Genomic DNA, 22816 nt, shown 5'->3' on the forward strand with positions numbered 1-22816 from the left:
TGTGACTCGGACAAACCGAACCCTTCCGGAAACTGCCGAACGTTGACGCCGAGCAGCAGCCGTAGCGACGCTTGTTGGAGTTTAGACAAGCGGAGGGAGCAAAATGGCGGACGAAGATATTACGCTTGATGGAAAACCTCTACAATCACTCCGAGTCGCGGATTTAAAAGCCGCTCTGGAGCAACGAAACCTCCCAAAGAGCGGGCAGAAAAACACACTCATGAAGCGACTGAAAGGGGTAAGTTTTCGCTCATGTTATGGACGCCTGTCGAGTCTGGCTAAGTTCAGCAGGAGACGAGAGACGGTGGGGGGTTAACATTAGAGGCCGTAACGGTGTGTGGGCTTGGAAGCGGGAATACATAAATCGCCTGGAACACGTTATTTCACATAAACAACAGTTTTTGTTTTCGGATATTTGTAACTGACAGTACAACGAAACTGTCTACCGACCGAGTTCAGACTTAATTCATAACTACTCGTACTGCACCGTGTTGCACACAGTTGAACTGTGCACCTGTCAAGTCGAGGCCTAAGCTGAGTGTAAGCAAGCGAACAGCCGCACATAGTGTACAGTACGTTACATGACCGTGCCCGCGCTCGCTGTGTGAGTGTATTGGGGTTACGGGGGCGCGCATCGCGATGTAAACACAATTTTACGAGCTTTACCAACGAGTAATTTATTCTATTTTGTTTGAAGGTATTATTTTATTACCACTCTTTCTTTGCATTAGACATTCAGCCCCAAAACAACTGTAGGTTTCAGGGCCGTAGCCAGGATGTTAGAAATACTGAGGTCATGAGTCTCATCCCCCTCCCCCCAGAAAAATGATACCAGACATTGAGAGGAAGCCTAAATATTTATTTTGTATTTTTTAAACGTTTTATTTATTCAGTTAACTGCTGGCTTATAACGTTTGTAAATTTGACTTACAAACGTTGTATTTATATAGCACTTTTTTTAATACACACAGTTCCAAAGTGCTTCACACACACGGAAAATAAAGATTAAGAAATAAATAAAGAACATAATGGCAATGAGGCAATTGAGCAATATATCATTAAACAGTGCTATATAATATATATATTAAGTATCCCATTCCAAATAAAACATAGATCCTAACATAATTGTTAGTGCCATTGCAAAATACCTGCTACTAGAGCTTTTCATAAAATATGAGAAAAACAATATGAAAGCTGTTAATTGTATCTCTAAAGGTGACAGAAAAACGTTTTTGCATATAACCATAACAACTTTTTCAGAAAATGGCCATCATATTGCCTCTAGAAGTAGCTTTTGTGGGCATATTAAGTATTAATATAGGTCATTATGTTTTGTAGTTGTTTTCAAATGTTTGCACAATTTGTGAACCCATGTTTATTGTTTAAATGTGACATATTTCAAATTGACCAGTTCAACAAAACTTTGTATCTTATCAGGTGCCCAGACAAATTTCAAATGCACTTTTACAGTGAGTAGAAATGACCACAGCACCTTCCACAAAAGACGGTATAACAGTGGCCAGAAAAGTAAAATTAAAAAACAGATTCAGGATTATAGCAGCTGGCCTGCAGTCATTTTCATCTTATTATTACGTTTCTTCATGATGCAGTATTTTACATTTAATTAATTCCCTGCAGGCTCTGATGCTGGAAAATCTTCAGAAGTCATCTTCTTCTCACAGTGGGCTGCAGCCCAACTCACAGGTAAGAAGACATTTTTAAAGATGGGTTAGTTTTTTTTGGCTTTTGTGATGTCACTGCTCTTTGACTCTGTGAACAGATGCAGATGTATTAATAAAGTGCTGTTTTGTGTACTCTATTGTGTTGTAGATAGGTGAGGAAATGAGCCAGAATAGCTTCATAAAACAGTACTTGGCCAAACAGCAGGAGCTCCTTCGCCAGAGACTGGAGAGAGAGGCCCAGCAAGATGAAGAAGCAGACGGTATAACAATCTCATGAACTCACACGATCAGAAATCAGACAATAAATACATTCTCTGCCAAAGAAACAATGGTCATTTCTCTTCCAGTGGACCTATTAATTTATGTTGTTCAAACATCTGATTTCATTTATATTTGTATGAACATGCTCATAAATGTGCTAACAGATTTCACAAATCTCCCATAATGGATTAAAAAGAAATTCAAAAGTTGTCCTTGGTTGGGAACCAGTGGGTGTGTGCCATGAGCATTAATCCTCACTTTGGTGCTGACCTTTAACCCCTGCCTCGTGCCCCTCTCTGACAGAAAGCCCAGCAGTGCCGGAGGAGGATGAAGACCACTCGGAGGACAATGACAGCTCTTCCTATGTCTCTGAAAAGGTCAGTAACCTCCACACACTGAATAGTCAAATGAGGAAAACTAAAGATTAATCCCACTGAATGTATTTGAACAGTGTTCCTATGGTCATCAAACCTGGAAATGGATTTTCCTTGCTTGTAAATGCCTCAAAACTTGTTAATGAATGCGTAGAACAATTATAGTCATCTTCGCTTCTCTCACGCTGACTCCAATATTTTTGCCCAGCTGCATCGCTCCATACCCTCCCAGTCCTCGATGACCAGGGCAGAGGAGAGAGGAGGAGGAGATTCAGTGATGGTTCATGGGATGATGGCATGCGGCCCTGACATGGGCCCCGGTCCTACCCTCCACCCTCAAGAGTCCCTTGAGGCTCCAGGAGCTAGAATGCAGCGAGCCACCTTTCATCAAGGACATAAGGAGCCACCAGCCCCTTCTCCTCCCCGTGCCGTAGCCTCGCTGTCAGTGCGCGTCCTGGGCCAGCCTGACCGCCAGGGGCTGCCCCCTGCCGTACCCCGAGCCCAGGAGAAGGAGGGTACCGCACCGAGTGAACCAGGATCAGCTCATCCTGTCCTCCACCTTAGCCGATCTGCTGGGGTCTCAGCAGGAGGTCACGTCCGTGAGGACAATGATGAAGATGATGAGGGTGATGACAGCAGCGAGGATGATGAGGATTGGGGGCCTGGTCCTGGTGGTTCACGAAGGGGCAACAGAGCACCTCTCCAGCCACAGCAGATGCCTCCTAGTGCCCCATCAACAGTCGCAAGATCCAAACGCAAGCTTCAGCCTCCGCAGCACATCCCACCACCACAGGCACACCACACCCCAATGCAACTGCGTCACCCCACTCCTCCTCCCTCTCCACCCCCTGACCTGTTTCCCCTACCTGACACTCCCAAGCAGAGCCCACCAGACACAGACGAGCAGGAGGGAGAAGGCGTTGAGGCTGCTCGTGGTCCAAGGGTGGCATCTTTCCCACCTCCCACCATGCAGAGGCAAGACTCCGACTCAAGCTCTCGTTCCAGCAGTCCTGAGCCCTCTATGAAGCGCAGGCCAGGGCCCCTTTCTCTGCTCGTACACAAGATGGAGTCAGAGGGGGCTTTCCGTGCAGTGGAGGCCACCTCAGCTGCAGATATGTCAGGAGAGACAGCACACTCCACGGCTGGGTCTGCCAGTTCCAGTGAATCTCCACTGCAAAGACTGGAGAGAAAGAGGCTGCAGGAGAACAGAGAGATGGAGGAAGAGAGGCGACTGAAGGAGGAGAAAGAGAGAGAACGACTCCAGGAGCAGGAGAGAGAAAGAAGGAAGATACAAGAACAGGAGAGAGAGAAGAAACGCCTGGAAGAAGAGAAGGAAAAGGAGAGGAAACGTCTGGAAGAGGAGGAAAAACAGCACCAGAAAGAGGAGCGAGAAAAAGAGAGAAAACTTAGGGATGAGGAGAAGAGAAGAAAGGAGAAACTCCTAAATGAGAAGTACAAGATGCAGGAGACAGCCAACAAAAACAGGGTGGTTGTGACTGAGGCCCAGGATTCAGGTTCCTCATCAGATTCTGACTCAAAATCCGACTACTCTCCACACTCATCACAATCGTCCTCCTCCTCTGGGGATAAGAACCGCCCTGCCAGGCAGCTGAAGGTCAGTGATGAAACTGATGTGGTCAGTCACTCGCTACAGCCTTGATGGAGATCTGTGCTATAGTGATCACACTCAGCACACTCAGAGACTGGGAGTGCTTGAGTGTGAATGTTTCACAGAAATATTAACATTTAGAAGTAATTTTGGTCCCTAATTATTGCAGAAGATTGGCTAATGTTTCCAGTTATTTTTATTTTCTATTAACATTATATCAGCCTCTTTGTGTGTATTGTATTGAAAACTAAAAGCTAAATAATCTTTGGGCATACTGCTATTTGTTTTTGATGTTTTTTACTTTCACAGAAGGCAGACCAAGGACAAGAAGCAGAGGATGAGAAAAAGACTAACCTGAGTAAAGGGGCAGAGAAACGATGCCTTTCAAAAAGGTCAGTAGCCATCATTAAAATACAGTTGAACTTAATAACAAGTGGAATTCAGTCTTCAAACGATATGTTGCTTGTGTTGAAAGGTTATGCCAGCAAAAAGGAATCATTATTAATTTGCACTCTGCATGCAACACCTTCTTGCTCTCTCTATCAATTTTTTTTACTTTATGTAAACACTGTGTGCTATTCAATAATGTGATGTGACACATTCATTTCTCTAGTGGCTCCCTGTAAGGTTTTACAACAATGTTGTTTCAAACATTCAGTGTTTTTGCAGTTTTTTTCCAATTATTGCTATTCCCTCTATATTCTCTCTATTCGTCTTTCTGGATATCTCAACTTGCTCTTGACTTTGCTGGTGGGGAGGGGGGGGGGGTGATTATACATCACATTTCAGGATTAACCTTCTTAAAGAAGCTTAAATTAAAAGCGGTAATTAAATCACAAAAGCAGTACTTAAACCTTAGAAGTATGTTGACAGCAGACTAAATCACTGGATTATTTGGATATCGAGGATGATTACATTTACTAGCTCCTGCACACTTTGCTTATATTAACCCTCAGAGGAAAAAGCAATGTGTGTACAAGAGATTACCATGCAACAACTGCCGCAAACTATTCTATCTAAATCTATAAAAACATATTCATCTTTTCACATAGCATATCAGCTAATGTAATGTAATTGAGGACAGGTTTTTTGCTATGTGATTATCACTAGATGGATGTTTAATTACATTTATGCGGCATTTACTACTACAACAGAAAGGACCATGTCTGCACTGAAGTTAAGTGAACTGATATGCATTGTGTTTGTGAGCTTTATTAACTTGAGTTGTACTAATATCAGTTTCTCTTTATATTTGTGTTTTTATAAAACTCATGACTAAATTGATTGGTTACATAAAGAGTGGAAATAATTTAGTGTTGAATATAATTTGTCAGCATGAACATGCATAAGAAATGTCTGCCCCAATTAAAAACATTGGTCGCAGAGCTGACATCATGCCTCAAAGATTTCTTAAACCTTGAATCGCCGGTAAACACATACCACTTCTTTCTCACTCGTCGCTCCTTATTATAGCAGGTTGTATTTCTTGTCAGGCGTTCAATGCGGCAGCCCCACAAGCGGCGTGGCTGTTACTGCTTTTCTCTTGAGGAAAAAAGGGTCCTTTTCCGCGTTCGCTCATTGCCTTCCCCTGTTGTCTTTTTCTGTACTGTCCATTTGTTTCTGGCAGCAGAAACCGTATTTTTCGTATGTTTCTTGATTAATCCAGATTTTGTGGTTATATTTCGGCAATGCGGTACGTTTCAGTCTAGCAGAGCTTTTATTTTGGAAATCATTGACCGGAACATAGTTTTTTTCCACTCCGGTAGACTTGACACAGGTCTCGCTAGCCAACATGGCCGTCATGCATGCATTGCATCCTTGATACCGACGCAGTGCACGGCTAATCAGCAGTAGAAACAACCGCGACCGGATTTTTAATTTCGCGTCCCCGATTTCAACCCACGCCTGACCGGAATATCCAGTAGCGATAGAGGGTTATTTTTTATCCCCGGGGGTTCCCTTTCAAGGCCGGCCACAATGCTGTCCGAAGGCAACAAAAACGGGTAAGAGTGAACCAGAGGGCGACTCAAGGCTTCAGGTTGCTGGTTATACGTTTACACCCCTTATCCAGAATATACATTAGCCGGTCTCAGCCTGTCGTGTCCTACCATGAAACCGGCTGTACATTACGATGCTCACGATGCTCGTTAGCTAGCAGCTCCTTCCTGCCTGTTAAATATCATGTCATCAGTTCACACTGGCCTGGTTATGAGCGTGTTACATGTTCGCCCATGTGAGGAGGACCGGGGGTGGGGGCGTCGGTGTCGGTGAGGGTCTTTTGTTGAGTGAAGGAACAGGGAAGATATTTTTCTTTTGGGAAGGGGGGGGTCTCCTTTTTATGATCAGGGCCTAAAATAGCTTCACGTTGAAGGAACACATTGATTAATAAATAATTGGCTCAGATGTCATGGTGTGAGGAGGAGAACCACACAGGCAGTGATTTCTCCCCTTCGTCTTTCCTCTTGACCTCAACATTTTCTGTCATGCTAGGTAGCTAAGAGGTTTGTTTTTTTTCTTTTTTCAGAATATACGTTTCATTTCAAAAAGTGGACATCCTCATTTTGTTGTCCATTAAGGCTCAATTATGGCCATACTGTACATACATCTTGTCGTCTATCCCACAGAAGACTCTATTTGTATTTTTGGGTTTAACTGTTAATGATCTTGCTGTTGTCAAGGGAGATCATTAAAGCAGACATCTGCTAGCTGTACAGTCAGTGTGAATGGGCCCTTATGGTGTGATATAATTCTCCCAGCTGGCACCAACACTCACACTCTCATCCCCTGGGACCTGACTACATGTCTGATCTGTGACAAAGTTAAGGTCCAGTTTGTTGATTAGGACATGGTTTAAGTCATTCTGTTGAGCTACCATGAATGAGAATTGGTGCCTCAGGTCACACCACACTTATGGTCACTTTTTTGTCAGGCTTTTGAGAAGTTTAACCAGAAGTAATGCATTTATTTAATGGCACATTTCACAGATTGTGATATTGTTTCTCAGGTTCAAGCTGTACTTCAACGTGCTTCCTCATTCCCGCCTAGTCATATGAATATAAAGCTTATTGAAATGCAGGGCAAGAGGGCTTCAGGGCTGTCGTTTGAGAGGGAAAAGCCAAACATTATACAGACACTGTTAGTCACTCATTCTTTCTTTTAGTGGTCATTACACCACCTCGGCCTGGCCTTTCCTCCTTTCCTGATCCTAAGGGGTTGTGTTTCTAGTTGACATCTGTCTCCCTTTATAGCCTGTGCAGGTGTGTTTCTGGCTTTGCCTAAGAGCCACACACACACATTGACATCCACACCTAGGGCAAATGAGGAGAATCGGTGTGGTGTGGAGGAGGGGAAAATGCTGTCCTCCTACCTACACTCCTGCCAGTGACTAATCTCCAGAGAAGGAGGTTGAACAGGCTCTCCAAACACACACTCGGTAGATTTCAGTCATACAGAGACTTGCATTACAGGCCCTCCTCTTAAAAAAGTGGCCAGTGGCTGTGTTCATGGAGAAAGAGAAAAGCTGAGATTTGGTTATCTGAGCTGGCCGTGTGAGACCGTGCAAGTAATTATTAGCAGGTTAGAGAGAGATATTTACAGTTTTTGTTATGTGAAGTGAACAGATTTGAAGACGTCACCTTGGGCTCGAGGAAATTGTGATGAGACCTTTTCACTGTTTTCCATTTTACCATTGAAAAAAACATTTTGCAGAGATTGGTATTGGCAGTTGGAATTCACTATCACTCCAAACATTTCTTTGTTTGATACTTAAAAGAAGTGAAGTATTTTTAAATGTATTATTTACTTCCTTTTCATGTAAAACACTAACAATAAAATACAGTGCAAAGCATCAAGCAATGAATCAAACAATAGAGGAGAATGTGCATTGTGATAGAGAGAAGGATGCTAGAGGATGTGATTCTCCCACCTACAGGGTGCTGCCTCGGTGCCTGTGTCATCACATGGAGGCAGCAGAGGAGACCTTTGATAACGCTGGTAGGGGAAGTATCTAAAAATATAGTGATGACATCTGCTTGGTTTTGCTCTGTCTTAGATAACAGCGATAAAAGAAAACGTGTGTGGAAGTGTTTGGCTGTGTGAGGTCTGACTCACAGTAACTAGTTTCCATTGGCAGAGTTGGGGTTTTTCAGTAATGACCCAGCATGGATCAGATGAAGACCACACACATCGAGTCAGCTGTGAGTGTGTGTCTTGGACTATGAGTTAGTTTGAGGTGTGTTTGTGACCCTGGGTGTCCGTTAGCTGGTGAGTTATTTATAGCAGGAGTGACCCAGATCACTGGCCCCCAGCACCCGTCCTCTGATTCCTCCCAGTGTTTTCCTCTGTCTTGTCCTACACATTGTTTTGTCCAGATTGTCTTCGATTAAGGCTGCAGCTAATGACTCTTATGTGATGATTATTATCATTAAAATGTCAGATTATAGTGAAAAATGCCCATTACAATCTCCTAAAGCTCCAGGGGATCTCATCAAATTGCTTGCATTGTCTGACCCAACACTTAATAGCATCAAAACTCCACAATTGAGAAGCTGGAACTAGATAATGTTGGGTCATTTTTAATGAATCCATCATCAAAATAGCTTCGTATAATTTTTCTGTTGATTGACTAATCAATTAATCATCTGATCATTTTAGCTCTCTCTTCAATATTTAAGGTAGTGATTGTTTCTGACATGTGATCTGACAGGATCAACATAAAGATTTTTGTAACTAGCCCAGTCAGACCAGTTAGTCAGAGTTTGACTCGTACATAGCACATATTCATTGATCCAGAAGCCGTAAATGAAGGTAACCACTTTTATTTTCATAAATCTAAGGTTATGCAACACCAAATATATTTGAAAAGCATGATCAACAACTTTTACATGTTGTCATGTAAAAATGTAAATGAAAATCAAAAACCAAAGTCATGATACTGGCATTTCTTTCAATTCATCCTCCTGTCAACACAGCAGTCACACCCACTCAGAGCTTGTCCGATATCTGCTTTTACAGCATACACAGAAGGTGCTGCCAGGCCTTGACAAATTAGTGTGATTTGTTTTTAGTGATTCTGGTCATTAGCGATGACTTCTAAAAATAAAAGGCTTTGATATTTATAAATGATGCATCACCTAAGCTCAAGGAAACCATTGTTTGACTGATAAAAGACAAACTTTAAAAGATAATTTTACCCTGTGATTCATAATTTGAAATGTCAACGTAATTCTAAGTAATTCAGAAGTAGTGACAGAGAGGGATTTAGCAAAAGTGACATAAGGGCAGGCAAAGATAACAAGCTTATCGCCAGGAGAGAAGTGGTAAGACCAGACACTCCTACTGACCAGCATTGACCCTGAGCTCTCAGACAGTCTGTAGAGACTAGCCTAGAAAGACTAATTTCTCTTACCCACTCACCCTTCCCTCCTCACCCACAACCGCCTCTTCCTCCTGCAGGGAGGTGTCAGAGCCCAGCGCAGCTGCCGTGACAGAGGTGGAACCAGACTCTGAGAGCTCCATGGCCCAGCAGCCGCCCTCCGGGGCTGAGCCAGAGAACAGCGAGGGTCGACTGGAGGAGGTAAGGTTACTGAGAGGGTGGGGGTGCCCGGGTCTTTGCTCTGTCTCCCACTAACCTGCATCCTCATTCATATAAAGGCATGTATAGTTGGCAGCACAAGTTAAGTGGGTCACTTAAAACCAACACAACCCCAATGTGTTTACAACCATTCCTTTGGCTCCTGTGGAGATTTTATGCTTTCGATTCTGACTCTGTATACAGTTTCTGCATCCCTTTAACCTGTTAAATGCTCTACAGATCACTCAGTTGGAGCTTTCTACAAATGCTCATAGGTGAACGAACAGGGGTTGAGTTGGAGTTGGGTCCTGGGGTAAATAGAAATGAACTAATCCCTTCCACCTGCGTTTAATGCAACTAATATTTCATATCTCATTCACTTAGATGATCTCTCACACACACACACACACACACACACACACACACACCCTTTGTCTGGTACCTGCAGAGGGTTGTTAAGTGTTGATGCTGCTGGAATGCAAGTAGTGATGCTAATAGTGTGTTCAGTTAGACATCCATGCTGCAGAAAGTGCATGCTTCTTATATTACTGTGTGTGTGTGTGTGTGTGTGTGTGTTAGTGTGTTAGGGAGGGAGGAAGGAAGCAAGAAAGAAAGCATTAAACTTCAGGGCCTTGACACACCAAATGGATTATCGATCGCTTTTTAACAGCCCCTATTTTTCATGGTGTATCCGGCAATGTTGGCTCTACTCACCTCTTATCATCAGCAGTTCAAATGATTGAGAACGTTGACCGGTGGCAAAAGTAATCGGAGGGAGCTCTTTGACTGGTTGTTTATTTTGGTGATTTCACCACTTTTGGTCCTCTTTCTTTTTGCAAAATATTACAGTGCAACTTTTTATAAGACATATTCTCAATTGGTATTCCAAGCTGTAATGAGACTATTAAAAAAGATTTACAATAGTTAGTTTGTTTGACTTTTCGCTGTGTTTTTGGAATAAGAACACAGACGACTGATTAGTTATTTCCTCTCATGCAGGAATGCACTTCAGTTTCCAACATCTTTGCAGTGTATTCGGGTGAAACCTTAACAAAAGCGTGATCAGTCTGCCTTAGTCAGCTCATTTTCTTGCAATTGGTGTGTCAGGGTCTTAAGAGTCATTGTATCGGACTGGAGTATTGTGTTTTTTTGCAATCGCAAGAATTTTCCCTTAAATCTAAAAAAGTAATCATTTTTTACATACATTTTCACATTTATACCATAGGGAATTTTTGTCTGTTAGATGTGGCCCTCAGCCTTCACTTCTTACTGCTGTTTAAACCAGCTGTAGAGCAGCTTCAGAATATGCCCGCAACCACATATCACATTTTAGGCATCAAGCTCTTGATTTTCTTACCTAATTTAGATGTACTGTTGAGCTGCTATGCTATTGAAGTCATGATTAGCATGTGGCTTTCTTTGAACTGTGTTTGTGTGTTTTGTTTCCCCCTTGGGTTTGCATGAGTAATGGACCCTGACTGTGTGTAGAGATGCATCAGGGCTTGTTTCTGCTGTTTCTTTCACCCCATTTTCCTTCTCTCTGCTCTCTTGCTTGCTCCTTTCACACTGCCTCTCTCTCGTTTATTCACTCTCTCTTTCACTGTCTCTCTTCCCCTCTTTGTCCCCTTACTCTCCATCTTTTGCCTTTGTATCCCATCATGAACGCTTCTCTCACTATATATATTTATGGTGTGATTGCTGTTTAAAACCCCATTGATTGCTTTGTTATGAAGGTGCCCATGCCTCTTCCATTGCCCCTAATGGTACCTGCTGCGTACTACTACTACTACTACTACCACCACCACCAACACCAACACCTCCTCCACTCCTCCTACTCCTACTACAACTCCTGTCCCGATATGCCCAAGTGCGTCGCTGGTACCTGAATTAGGCCCAGACTCTGCAACCCCATGGCACTGAGTAAAGCCTGAGCCTGCAAGGCCTCCCCTGTAGCCCTCCAGTGACGTGCTGAGCCAGCAGGAACTGGAGCTCGCATCAGACCACCACCGACAGCAGTGGCAGCCATGGTAACTGCAGCAGCACACAGTTGTCATGGTAACCCAGCCTCAGGGGTTGGAAGCCTGCTCGCTGATCTGAACCGAACTGGACTGTACTGCACTGTGCGGTGGTGATGAATGATGGCAGAAGGGAAGGGGAGTGTGTCTAACGCTCTGTATCGCCACCCCCTCTCCCCGCCTTTCCCATCTGCCATTTTGAGGATAAGCACAATCAAAGTGTTGCCCTCCAACATCCATGCCTCTGTCTCTGTCCAAAAGCCAGATGCAGCACAGAGAAAAGACAAAACTCTTCGACTCTCAAGTTTTCTTTTTACCTCTACCTCCAACCCCACACTGCCCCCTGCTGGTGGGGTGGAATAATGACTTTGGACTGAGAACCGCTGCAATAACACATACAGTGATCGGGGCTTGAGCATTTATACGATCACTATTTGGGGTTTTAAGCTTTAAAACATACTCTAACTGAACAACTGAAATAATCTGCTTGGAAGAGATGATTATTGGACTTTTTTATGGAAAACTTTATGGATAAGACCTGTCTGTGAAATCTGGACCACTTTTATTGGTTGAGCTTGTTTTAGGCTAACAGTCGTCCTCTGCCTTGACAAGCTGGCCTTTTTAAAGTGACTTCCATTATTTAACTGTGCACATACATTCTGTCACCATGCTCATGCTCACCAAGTTGCCATTCATAAGAGAACTGTTCACCTGAACTCTGCACCAGGTCCAGTGTAACAGAGGACAGAATCAAAGGACATAATGCCAAGGACAAGTAATCTGACACACATTATGCTCCAAGAATTTTTGTGGGTTCACAGTGACATAGATCATCCACACTGAGAGCTGGATATACTCAACAAATCATCGCCTCCCTTCCTCTGCAGCCACACTGTCAGTGAACTTGCGTGTGACTCAGTGGATGTTTCACCAGGAAGTCATGATATCCTGCCTCTGCTGTGGACCTGGCAGGTGGACAACTGCAGTTTCGGCTGTTTATTTGTTTCTACATTCATCTCTTCACTACACCCACAACTTGGCCCTTGCATCTTGTATGATTTCATGTGAGTGCAGAGGCCTGATGTCCTTAAACCCTCTTGTTTTGAGTACTTCTCTGGATTATAATTGAACTCTTCTGGATTACTTTTGTCCACCTGTATCCCATTGAAGACTTCACCATTTGCAAAACAAACTCAAGAACCAGTGCAGTGAACCTTCTGGCTATGGAAACCTCATGAACTGCTAAAAAGAGGAGCTCAAATCCCCACAACTGTCACCAGGGCCTTCACTACTGGACAACATGGACAACTATGACAATTAAAGACAATAAATTCAAGCATCACAAAATGGATTTTTTTACTTGTCAGATGAATCTCACAGATCATAGACTTTAACAAAGTATACGTCAACCCCCACCCTCGTCCCTGTCCATCACAAGGCAATTTGAAACTCCTGGCTACCCAAAAGACTGAAACGTGACTCTGTGATCAGCAGTCAATCAAGAAAAGTCCTCCCCAGGCCCATTCAAGAAAAAAATCCAATCCAGTGATCAGTTCCTGCCTGGTGGCTAATCTGCACACTCAAATCGAGCCCCGCCCTCACTCCTCTGCCTTCTCTGATTGGATCCTTGTTGCCTAGATACAGTACACGTGCGGTTGGGCCATAGTCGAGCCAGTAAGGAATCAGGTGTCAAATGGTACCAGGAAATGACTTGTGATTATTCCTCTATTTAAAATGTATACAATTTTAAAGGATTAAGTGTAAAAAAAACAAACAAAAAAAACAACTTTCTTCTAGTTCTTTTTTTGTAAATAAGAGGAATTAGTTCTTTTCCTCTAAGTAATTTAGTGCAAATTGTCACGTGTACTGCAGTTTTAATTCTATATTTTGACACCAAGATGACAGTGTTCATCACACATTTGACATACTGTTGGTCTTCAGTTTTTTGTTGTTAAATATAATAACTCAGAGTGAATTTAAACTGCAGTACTGGCAGATCTTTGAGTCTTCAACAGTCGCCTCTCCACCTCTGCTCCACAGAAATCAATACTTTGTTCATCTACATGCCATATTATTAATATTAAAGTAGCACCATGGCAGTGTTAGTGCCACACAGAAATGATACTAGAGCTGTTCAGGACCGATATGCAACTATTGCACAAGTTGTATATTGAAAGCCCCATTCGAACAGGTTTAATATTACAGGGGGAGTTGGCTAATAAAATAGTTCCCCTCCTCTCTTGTAATAAAAGTTAACACCTGCTCTAGAGAAAATATAACCCGTCCAAGTGGGACATGAGTCTTGTAAAGTTTCAGAATCCACTCCAACACACTGACAGACACTTAGCTTGTCTCCTTTCCCCCCTCTATTCTCAGTCCTCTGATGGACTTTATCTTGTAATAACGTACTGCATTAAGATACGACCCAGTTCGAGTTTCACACAGGCCTACTCATGTTCTAATGCACATCATGTACTTGCTTTGTCCTTTGAGTCTACCTCACACACACACACACACACACAGAGTAACAGAATGATTTATCTCAGTGTCTTTGAGCAGAGGTGGAAGGTGGAAATGTGTCTGGAGTCTCTCTGTATCGACCAAGAACCCTCTCCATAATGTGGTACAATTGGAGCCTCAAGGTCTCTGTTACTTTAACCCCCCGCCCCCACCCCTCCTCCACTTTTCCTGTTTCACCTCCTGTCTGTTGTTGCCTGTTTGGGTATGGACTCTTGGTTCTCATCCAGCCCCGCACCCCTGGGGTTTCTGTATGTTCTTTCTGTCTCTCTGTCTTTCCAGAGCACCACTCCTAAGGCTTTTGCTGCTCGCAAGATATCCTTGACCAGTAAGTATACCGGTATATCACATCTTTCATCCTACATTACTTATGAGAAACAAGAATGAAAAAGAAAACACTGTTAGCATTTAAAAACCACGTGCAGAATACATGTTTTGACTTAAAACCAGTAGAAAACTGTCAAAGAATAAGTCAAAATTCACAAAAATGACTTTGTGTAACCATTGTGAACATTAGAGCCATATGACTGTCATGTCAGTTCAGAGCCACAGTGCAGTTAAGTCTGCATGACATCCTGAAGTAGACTTAAATGCCTAAGTATATCACTCTTAAATATTCATGAAGGTTGGTTTATTCTTTATTTATTGTGGAATAATTGAATGCTTATAATAGGCATGTCTTAGTAAAAAATATTTTTAAAATAATTCACGCTCTTTGTGGACTGTAATATTGATAGAAAAAATTTGATAAAATTACACCAGTGTTATCCTTTCACACCGAAATGCTTTGTTAGCTTTCAATATGTTGCAGCGAGGACCCTGTCCATGCATGTAACCTTGGTCCTTTTCTACAAGTGCACCCTATGATATTATTATTATTATTGTTATTATTCACTGCATACTGTACTTCCCATGAGCTCTGTGTGGCTGAAAGCATTTCACATGTAATGAGCACAGGACCTTGATCTTAGAATAGCTACCAACGAAAACCCACAACAAACTTGTAACAACATTTTTAATATTGTTTTTAAATGAACCAGTGTTGGAAACTAGTTACTGAAATTATTTAATCTCACGATTCCATTTATAAACTCTGTAAACTTAAATTAGTTACTGCCACCCTTGGCAAAACTATTTGGGTTAAAGCATTTAAGTAATTATTTCTGCTTTTAGGCTATGAGCTTGTAGTAACTTGTCACTGAAGTTCTGTTCATTAGAGAGGAAATCATCCATCTGGGAGTGCGTTTTCTCTCTTCTCAATGATAAACTACTTTTTTTTACTCCTGCAGGCAGTAAGACGTCTCCAGCCACCACAGATGGAGGAGCAGGAGAGACGGAGACCGGAACTGCAGCAGGGAGGAAGAGGCGGTGGGGCTCCAGCACATCAGTGACTGCTAAGAAACCATCCATCAGCATCACCACTGACTCACTGAAGGTACTGACAAAGCACAGGGACCAGGACCAGGTGTCCATGCAGGTGTGGGAAAATGGGAAAAATAAATGTGATGATTCACTTATTTTAGCTATGATAGTACTTTTTGATTGGAGCTGATATTTTGGGCTGTAGGCCAATATTTATTAATCATTTCATGCCAAAAAGCAGATCAAAGTTTCAAGAACGACAACGACTTTACTCTTTAAGAGACTTTTCTTTTTCTTTTGTGACCCTCTTTGTAAAACCCGTCTTTGCTAAATTTTTACATATCGGTCAGCTTTGTAAAATAAACATGGATTTCTTTAAACAAGTGAAAATAAACTTTTAAAATGTAAATTAAAATCTTACTCTGACAACTACTGGTTTTGTTACAGCTTCCCCGAATGACAAAATGTCCGTCCAGCTCTGTGTTAATGTTTTGAAACTCAACTGTGAAATATGATGATTTTCAGAACATCACGGGTGAGCTGGGAGAAATTTGGGGATTTTATTGAAATAATCAAACATTCAGTATTTTTGAAAAAGCCCTTGCAAAATGACTGAGGGAAGACAAAACCAGTATCCATCTTTTCTTGTTGTGTATCAGCAAACAAATAAAATATGCAAATATTTCTCTCTCTCTCTCTCTCTCTCTCTCTCTCTCTCTCTCTCTCTCTCTCTCTCTCTCTCCTCTTTCTTTTCCTCCATCATGTGCCTCTGTCCTTCAGTCTTTGATCCCAGACATCAAAGTGAACCAGGAGGCAGTGGTGGAGCTGCATCCAGAGGAGCTGCAACTGTCCGGGGACGAGGAGAGCCTGGACACCAGCCGGGGCGACCAGGACAAAGGCCTCAAGATTCGACGCACCGTCACACAGGTGTGTTTCTGTAATAGACAGATAGATCTAGATACTGACTAAACTTGAAGTTTCAGTTTGTACATGCCACATCCAATTATGATTGATGTCATGATTTGAAGAACAGCCAATCTCGAGAAATTCTACTTTTCCCTAAGTCTTTTGTCAGTGGTTTTGAACTGTCACGTTACTGTTTTTCCACCTGTAATTCCTCCCCAGGTCGTCCCAGGTGATAACCAGGAAAATGGACAGACAAATGAAGACGAAGAGGTGGAGAAAACGGAGAAAGAAAAACAACGCAGGACTTCCAGAGACAAAAGGAAGAACAGTGTTTCGGAGGAAGCCTCGGAAACGCAGACATTTGTCAAGCTCGACGGAGAGGCAAAGAAAGGTAAAGTGCCTCACTGAAAAGTTTGTGGGTTTTTAATTGCTGTAGATTGTTAGGTACAAATCTCTTTGCTGCCTTCTCATCATCCCTCTGGCAGTACTTCATCTTTCTCTCTGTCCTTGATTACAGACATTCCTGTTTTTTTTTACCCATCCCACTCACTCTTCTCACCTCTCCATCATCTTTCCCTCAGTTACCCCCAGTGACAGTCTGGTGCGTCGCTCCATAAGTCAACAGAAGTCTGGCGTGTCCATCACCATCGATGACCCCGTCCGCGCAACCAGGCAGCCCTCGCCACCTCATGGCAAAGTCTCAAATATCATCCATGTGACCAACCTGGTGGGTTTATAACTCATTACATTACGTAGAATACAGAAAGTACAGTGAAAACATGTTTTTCATCCAAGACTTGTGTTCAAACCATTCTGGCAAATCAAAATGTATTCCCCAAAAAGATCATGTTATATTCTTGTTTTTTGGTTGAGTTGGAGCCTTAAACTTCCTCATGGACTAAAATTATGTGTGTGTGGGGGGGGGGGGGGGGGGGGTTGTACAGAGAAACGTTGCCTTTCCAAATGTACCCTACAAATGTAGCCTTTTTCATGAATGAGGCGTATTGTGGTGATGCCAGTGGTAACCGCATCACCATCATTCCCATAATTAGAGTCAGGAACACTTACCCAGGTATTATGGCTGTAGTCAAGCATCACCTTAAGTTGGGGGCACACTGCATGACTAAACAGACTATGACAAGACTAGACATTACACATTTAATGACTAGCATTGGCAGATTTCTTTTGACTTGCGTCATAGAAGCAAGACTTAAAGTTACACATGGATCAAAGACGACCATGTTTCTGACGCCACCCAGTCTCACTAATCTCAGAAAAAAGCAGGAGCTCTCAGACTACAGTAACACAGAATCCAAACAAACAAGACTAAACGTTTTTATCTCTGCTGTTTGACTGTACTACTCATCGCAGTTTTGTTTAACAGAAAACAAATTGGATGGATTTAAAATGGTGAAACAACTTTACTATTCTTTGCTAACTTTGCTTTATTCTTGCTACCCTTACCACTAGTAGGATGAAAACTTGGCCTGAGGGGGGCGCCAGAGTGAAGACCATGTTGTCACCTAAACTAAAAGGGCTTGTCCTCTGAACTGTGAATATAGTTACTGTAGCATTATTCTCAAAGTACAGCTGAAACCATCATTTGTTTTAAAATGATCATGTCATGAATTGTTGGTGGCGCTAGACAAAGAGTCAGGATTCATCCTCTGAGGAATATGAACGTGCACACTAGTTGTTGAGATAAAGCAACATGTTGGACCAACCGATTAGAGCTGCACCTTTTGAGGTTGAGCATTTCTCTCCTCACACTTTTTGTACTTCCCCCTGATCTTGCTCTCATTGGCTGTTTGCAGTCTTCATTCAAATTAAAGTTGTCAACACTTCAAATTCGTCACCAAATATGAGCCTTAAAACTCTAAACACGTCGCGTCTGTCATCTTGATACACGACAGGGTCATCTCTGCTCTGCTCGTCTGATGATGTTTTCTCGTGCTTTACATGAACTGATCTACTCTGGCTGAAAATGACAGTTGACCTTCATTGAGCCATGCTCCTTGTATATCCCATAGGTACGACCCTTCACCCTGGGCCAACTCAAAGAGCTGCTGAACAGGACGGGCAGCGTGGTGGAAGAGGGCTTCTGGATCGACAAGATCAAGTCTCACTGCTTTGTCACAGTGAGTAGCAGCAAATCAACATTTTCATATTGTGTTAAAGTGAGTGCAAAGCCTCGTGTCCACCGAGCGTGTTGTTGAGCTGCTTGTGGAAGTTGTCAGGTATCAGTAGAGCTGCCCAAACTGGCCCATTTGAAGCATTTGTCCTTTTACGAAATGCTGATGTATTTTTTCCGATAAATGTTTGGTGTTGCGTTATAGAACACACTCAGCTTCCACCATACAGTACCTGAGGGTAGGAGTATTGTGAGAGGTGGACTTTTCCACTAAACCTGCTGAGAATGGATATAAAAACCCTCAGTAAATAATGTCTGTTTGTGCAGGAAGACATATTTGAGCTCAATGAATAGAAGCATTTGTGTGATTATTGTCACTCTCCCTCACAAACTATCGCCTCTCTGTTCTCACCCATCTGTTCCTGTCTTATTTTTGCTGCGTGTGTTGGTTGAGATGTGATTACACTTTAAAAGGACTATTTTCAGCCTGATAACCTATTTCCTCTTCTCCTGTCTCCTCGTAGTATGCTACGTCAGAGGAGGCAGTCGCCACCAGAGCTGCCCTCCACGGGGTCAAATGGCCTCCGAGCAATCCCAAGGTCCTCAGTGTCGACTTCTGTGAGCAGGATGAGGTAATGAACTCCTGAAATGCCACAATAGTCTAATGATACACTTAATTGAACATGAATTGCATTACACTAGATGGTGGGAATAATAATTATTTTACAGAATAAAAAGTTGTTTTCTCGATATGTCACTGTTGATATATTGAGGAAAATAAAGACTGTAATGTTTCTATGAGTCACAGTTATTGGACTGTTTGATTACTAACATCTTGGCTATTTTAAACCCCTCAAACAAGATGTTTCCTAATTTCCTAATAGAGGTAAAACACTTGTATTGTGATAGGAAAAAATACTGAAGCTAAAAGTTGCATATTTTAAATGCATGACGCCAAAGTGTGCATGCTGTCTTTTCTATTGCTGATCAAATTTTGGGAGATGCACCATGTTTTTTGGAGGTTGTCAAGGTTCAAGTTAAAGGGAAAAAACACCTCCATACATACAAGCACACACTGTATCAAATAGTAGGCAACTAGTGCTATCCACAGTAAAAGGCATGAGCAATAAAATATTAATAGGTTTATTTTTGGAACCATTTCAGATGAGCAACCACACACTCTGTCCTAAGTGGTGTCAGGGAGTTTTTTAAAGCTACAGGCCGTATCACACCATCACCATGTTTGCTAACTGTTTAAAAATGGGAAAGTAGTCCCAGTTATTTCTGAACAGTACATTATCTTTGCATCATACTTGAAGTAAATTTGATTAATTTCCCACACAAAACATTCAGGTTTAACTGCATGTGATGTCTTTTGTTATTAGTTAATAATCACTTGAATTTAAAAGTGCAGGTTTTTATTTTTATGCTTTTTTCCTGCAGCTTGACTTTCACAAAGGTGTCCTGAAGCCAGAAAAGGAGGACCATGTTGTCCAGCCAGGGGGTCCTCAGAACCGACTGCCCCCTCTGATGCCTGAGCGAGACAGGGACAGAGAAAGAGACCGCGACAGGGACAGGGAGCGCGACCGAGACCGAGAACGGGACCGAGGCGTGGGCGGAGTGCGGGATCTGTGGGCGGAGCGGGAGAGAGAGATGGAGCGCAGGGAACGGGCCCGTGGCGAGCGGGAATGGGACCGGGATAAGGTCCGGGAATTTGCAAGACCAGGAGAGGACGGGCAACGATCTCGATCCAGAGACAGAGAGCGGAGAAGGAGGGAGAGGGCCAAGAGCAAGGAGAGGAAGACGGATAAGAAGGGTAACGCACCTCGCTGTGATTGGATAGAAGCAGAAAGAGAAAATGAATTTAATTCAGAGTAGAAAAGCCAAAACAAAGTGGGCTGGTGGAGAAGACCCACTGACAAAACATATAGTAATAATTCAGTTCTTCATTAATCTCCATGGGGAATTTGTGTTTCGCTTTCTGGCTAATAGATGGATCCGTGTCACGTTTTAGTTAACTTTAGTACCATCTTTAGTTTTGTTTGTAATCTTTTTTTGTAAATATTGACTTTTTCTGAATTATATATGACTTGTTTGTTTATCAGTTTCAATTTCCAATGTCCAAAGTCATAAAAGAATGTCCATAAAACTAGGAATAATTAAGTTTGAATAAAACAAGGCTCAATCTACCCTCAGTACCCAGCCTGCACAAAGGCAGAACGCTGCAATCACAACACCGTTGCCCTTAAATCATGCTGTAAATTTTACGAACAAGAACCTTAAGCAACACTGGAAGGCAAAATGAAAATTATCCGTACACCTCAGTCTACAAAAGAATAGATGAATAAAAATTGTATTAGTTGTTATTATTGGGAATATACACATTATACAGGCTGCATTGATTGAAAATGTACAGTACACACATTTAACTGGCATGCAACCTCATATTCCCCACCTCTGTAGCAGTATGTGCAGTGATAATTTAGTGCAAAGTTGAACTTCGTTATGAAGAGATCATTTTGTATATCTTAAACACAGGTTGAGTTGTGTGCCACTGTTTACAAACAGTTCACCCATTTCTGTTTTCTAATTAACAGAGAAAGGAGATGAGCCTCCTGCCAAACTGCTGGATGACTTGTTCCTCAAGACCAAAGCAGCTCCATGTATATACTGGCTTCCCCTCACCGAGGAGCAGGTGGGTCTTACACTTCTACATCTGTCTGTCACAGTGAGCGGTTGAGACTTCATCTCATCTTACTGAAGTGTGCTTTGTGTCCACCAGGCAACGCAGAGGCTTTTGGACCGTACAGAGCGGCAAAAGGAGCGCGAACGAAGGCGCAAGGAGCAGCAAGAGGAGGAGGAAAAGAAGCTTGAGGAGGAGAAGAAAGAGAGGCTGAAGGGTCGGGAGAAGGACAGCACCATGACGGCAAGCGGCGGAGCAGCCGGGCGTGGAGGCGACGGAGACAGAGAGAGGGACCGTGGGCGAGACAGAGAGGGGGACAAGAAGAGGGACAACAGCCACCGACCCAGACGACCTTCGGCGTGCGCTGGCAGTGGACGGCGTTCGCGTAGCCGTAGCAACCCCAGGGACAGACGCCGCTGAGGGCCGAGTGGCTGCAGAGAGAGAGAGAGGACGAGGCTTAGCGGAGGACACTGCAGACAGGAAGTCTTGGGAGGGAGTATTTCCACTTGGAGATACATGTCCTCACGTTCAGGACTTGTGTCTGCCCCTCGCTACCTGCCCCACCATGCTTTAATTCGTCCACTTTGACGCCAGCGTTGTCTTCCACACACTTCTGCCATTTCCCCCCCACCTCGTCAATTTACACAGAAAATGTTGATTACATGTTTTGTTAATATTTAAGCGATGGTTCATGTAGCTCCAACCCTCCCCCCACTCTTTTTTTCTCTTTGTCTTCCAGAAGCAGAAGTCAGTCCTTTCCCTCTGTAGAGAGCAGCGTTCCTCCTCGTCTCCGTGTAGTGCTGTTTAATTCTCCTCTGTTGAAGAAAAGAAGCAGAGAGGGTGGTGGTTTTTTGGCTCACCTCAGCATTTTGTCCCACTGAGGTTTGGGAGCCCGCCTCTTTATTTTAGTTCTGCGGGTGCACAGTTCCTTCCTCCTCAGAGCCCTGTAATAAAACCAGCCCAAAATAGATCCCTGACCTTCAGATATTTTCTAGGATCAGTTTTAGTGTTCTACTCTTCAGCACTGAGATTTTTTAATTTACAGGCTGTCTTTGTCAAACTTGTTTTTTTGAATGAAAGTTTTATGAATCATGTTAATTTTTTTCAGCCTTGGAGGGTTGTTGTGTGCTACAGCAGGTGATGTTTGTGCGAGTTATAACCTTCATCTCCCTCTCCAACGACGACACAACTGCTACCGAAGTCTCAACACTGTAACCTAGAAAGTGTACGATAGGAAGAGACGTGATATTATATGTTGTGGTGACACAGGGGACATGCCCGAGTTCATCTTTAGTGATGTTTTTGGAGACAAGGAGAGGAAATTGAATTCCTGTAAAGTGGAGGCTTATTCTGTAATAATTGAGGGAAGCTGACCTTCCCTGCACAGATGTCTCCATTTGATCATCCCTCCTCTGACCCTTCAATCATATATATTTAAGAGGAAGTTAACCTTCTAATAGAGTAATGGTTACAATTTTAAAGTCTTTAATTTTATGTTTTTAGTTCGAAACAGTTTTGTTGCTTTTTTTTCTCTTTCTCCTGCAAGTGCTGAATGTACCGAGAATTTAAAAAACAAATAAATTTAAATTGGTTATCAGCTTGTCTGCTTGGATGTTTTTGCTTAGTAATTTCTCAAGCCACTGAGCTGATGAGTGTTTCTGATCTCCATCTGTTGCACGGAACTTGTTAAAATGTGTGACCTAA

The 22816-nt window shown here is 42.8% G+C and overlaps 1 protein-coding gene across 1 annotated transcript; it reads left to right on the forward strand.

Moving 5' to 3' along the window:
- The first annotated feature begins 103 nt into the window (after nucleotides 1-103).
- On the forward strand, nucleotides 104-22709 carry acin1b (apoptotic chromatin condensation inducer 1b). Its single transcript, XM_070929858.1, has 17 exons — nucleotides 104-238; nucleotides 1639-1704; nucleotides 1831-1942; nucleotides 2247-2320; nucleotides 2526-3932; nucleotides 4236-4318; nucleotides 9381-9501; nucleotides 14313-14358; nucleotides 15320-15465; nucleotides 16173-16319; nucleotides 16518-16689; nucleotides 16880-17025; nucleotides 18329-18436; nucleotides 18954-19061; nucleotides 19873-20245; nucleotides 21027-21124; nucleotides 21212-22709. Exons 1-17 carry the CDS (start codon nucleotides 104-106, stop codon nucleotides 21530-21532), a joined length of 3663 nt encoding a protein of 1220 aa, XP_070785959.1. The 3' UTR covers nucleotides 21533-22709.
- The last annotated feature ends 107 nt before the right edge of the window (nucleotides 22710-22816 follow it).

Source organism: Enoplosus armatus, chromosome 23, assembly GCF_043641665.1.
Source record: "Enoplosus armatus isolate fEnoArm2 chromosome 23, fEnoArm2.hap1, whole genome shotgun sequence".
Classification (NCBI taxonomy): domain Eukaryota; kingdom Metazoa; phylum Chordata; class Actinopteri; order Centrarchiformes; family Enoplosidae; genus Enoplosus; species Enoplosus armatus.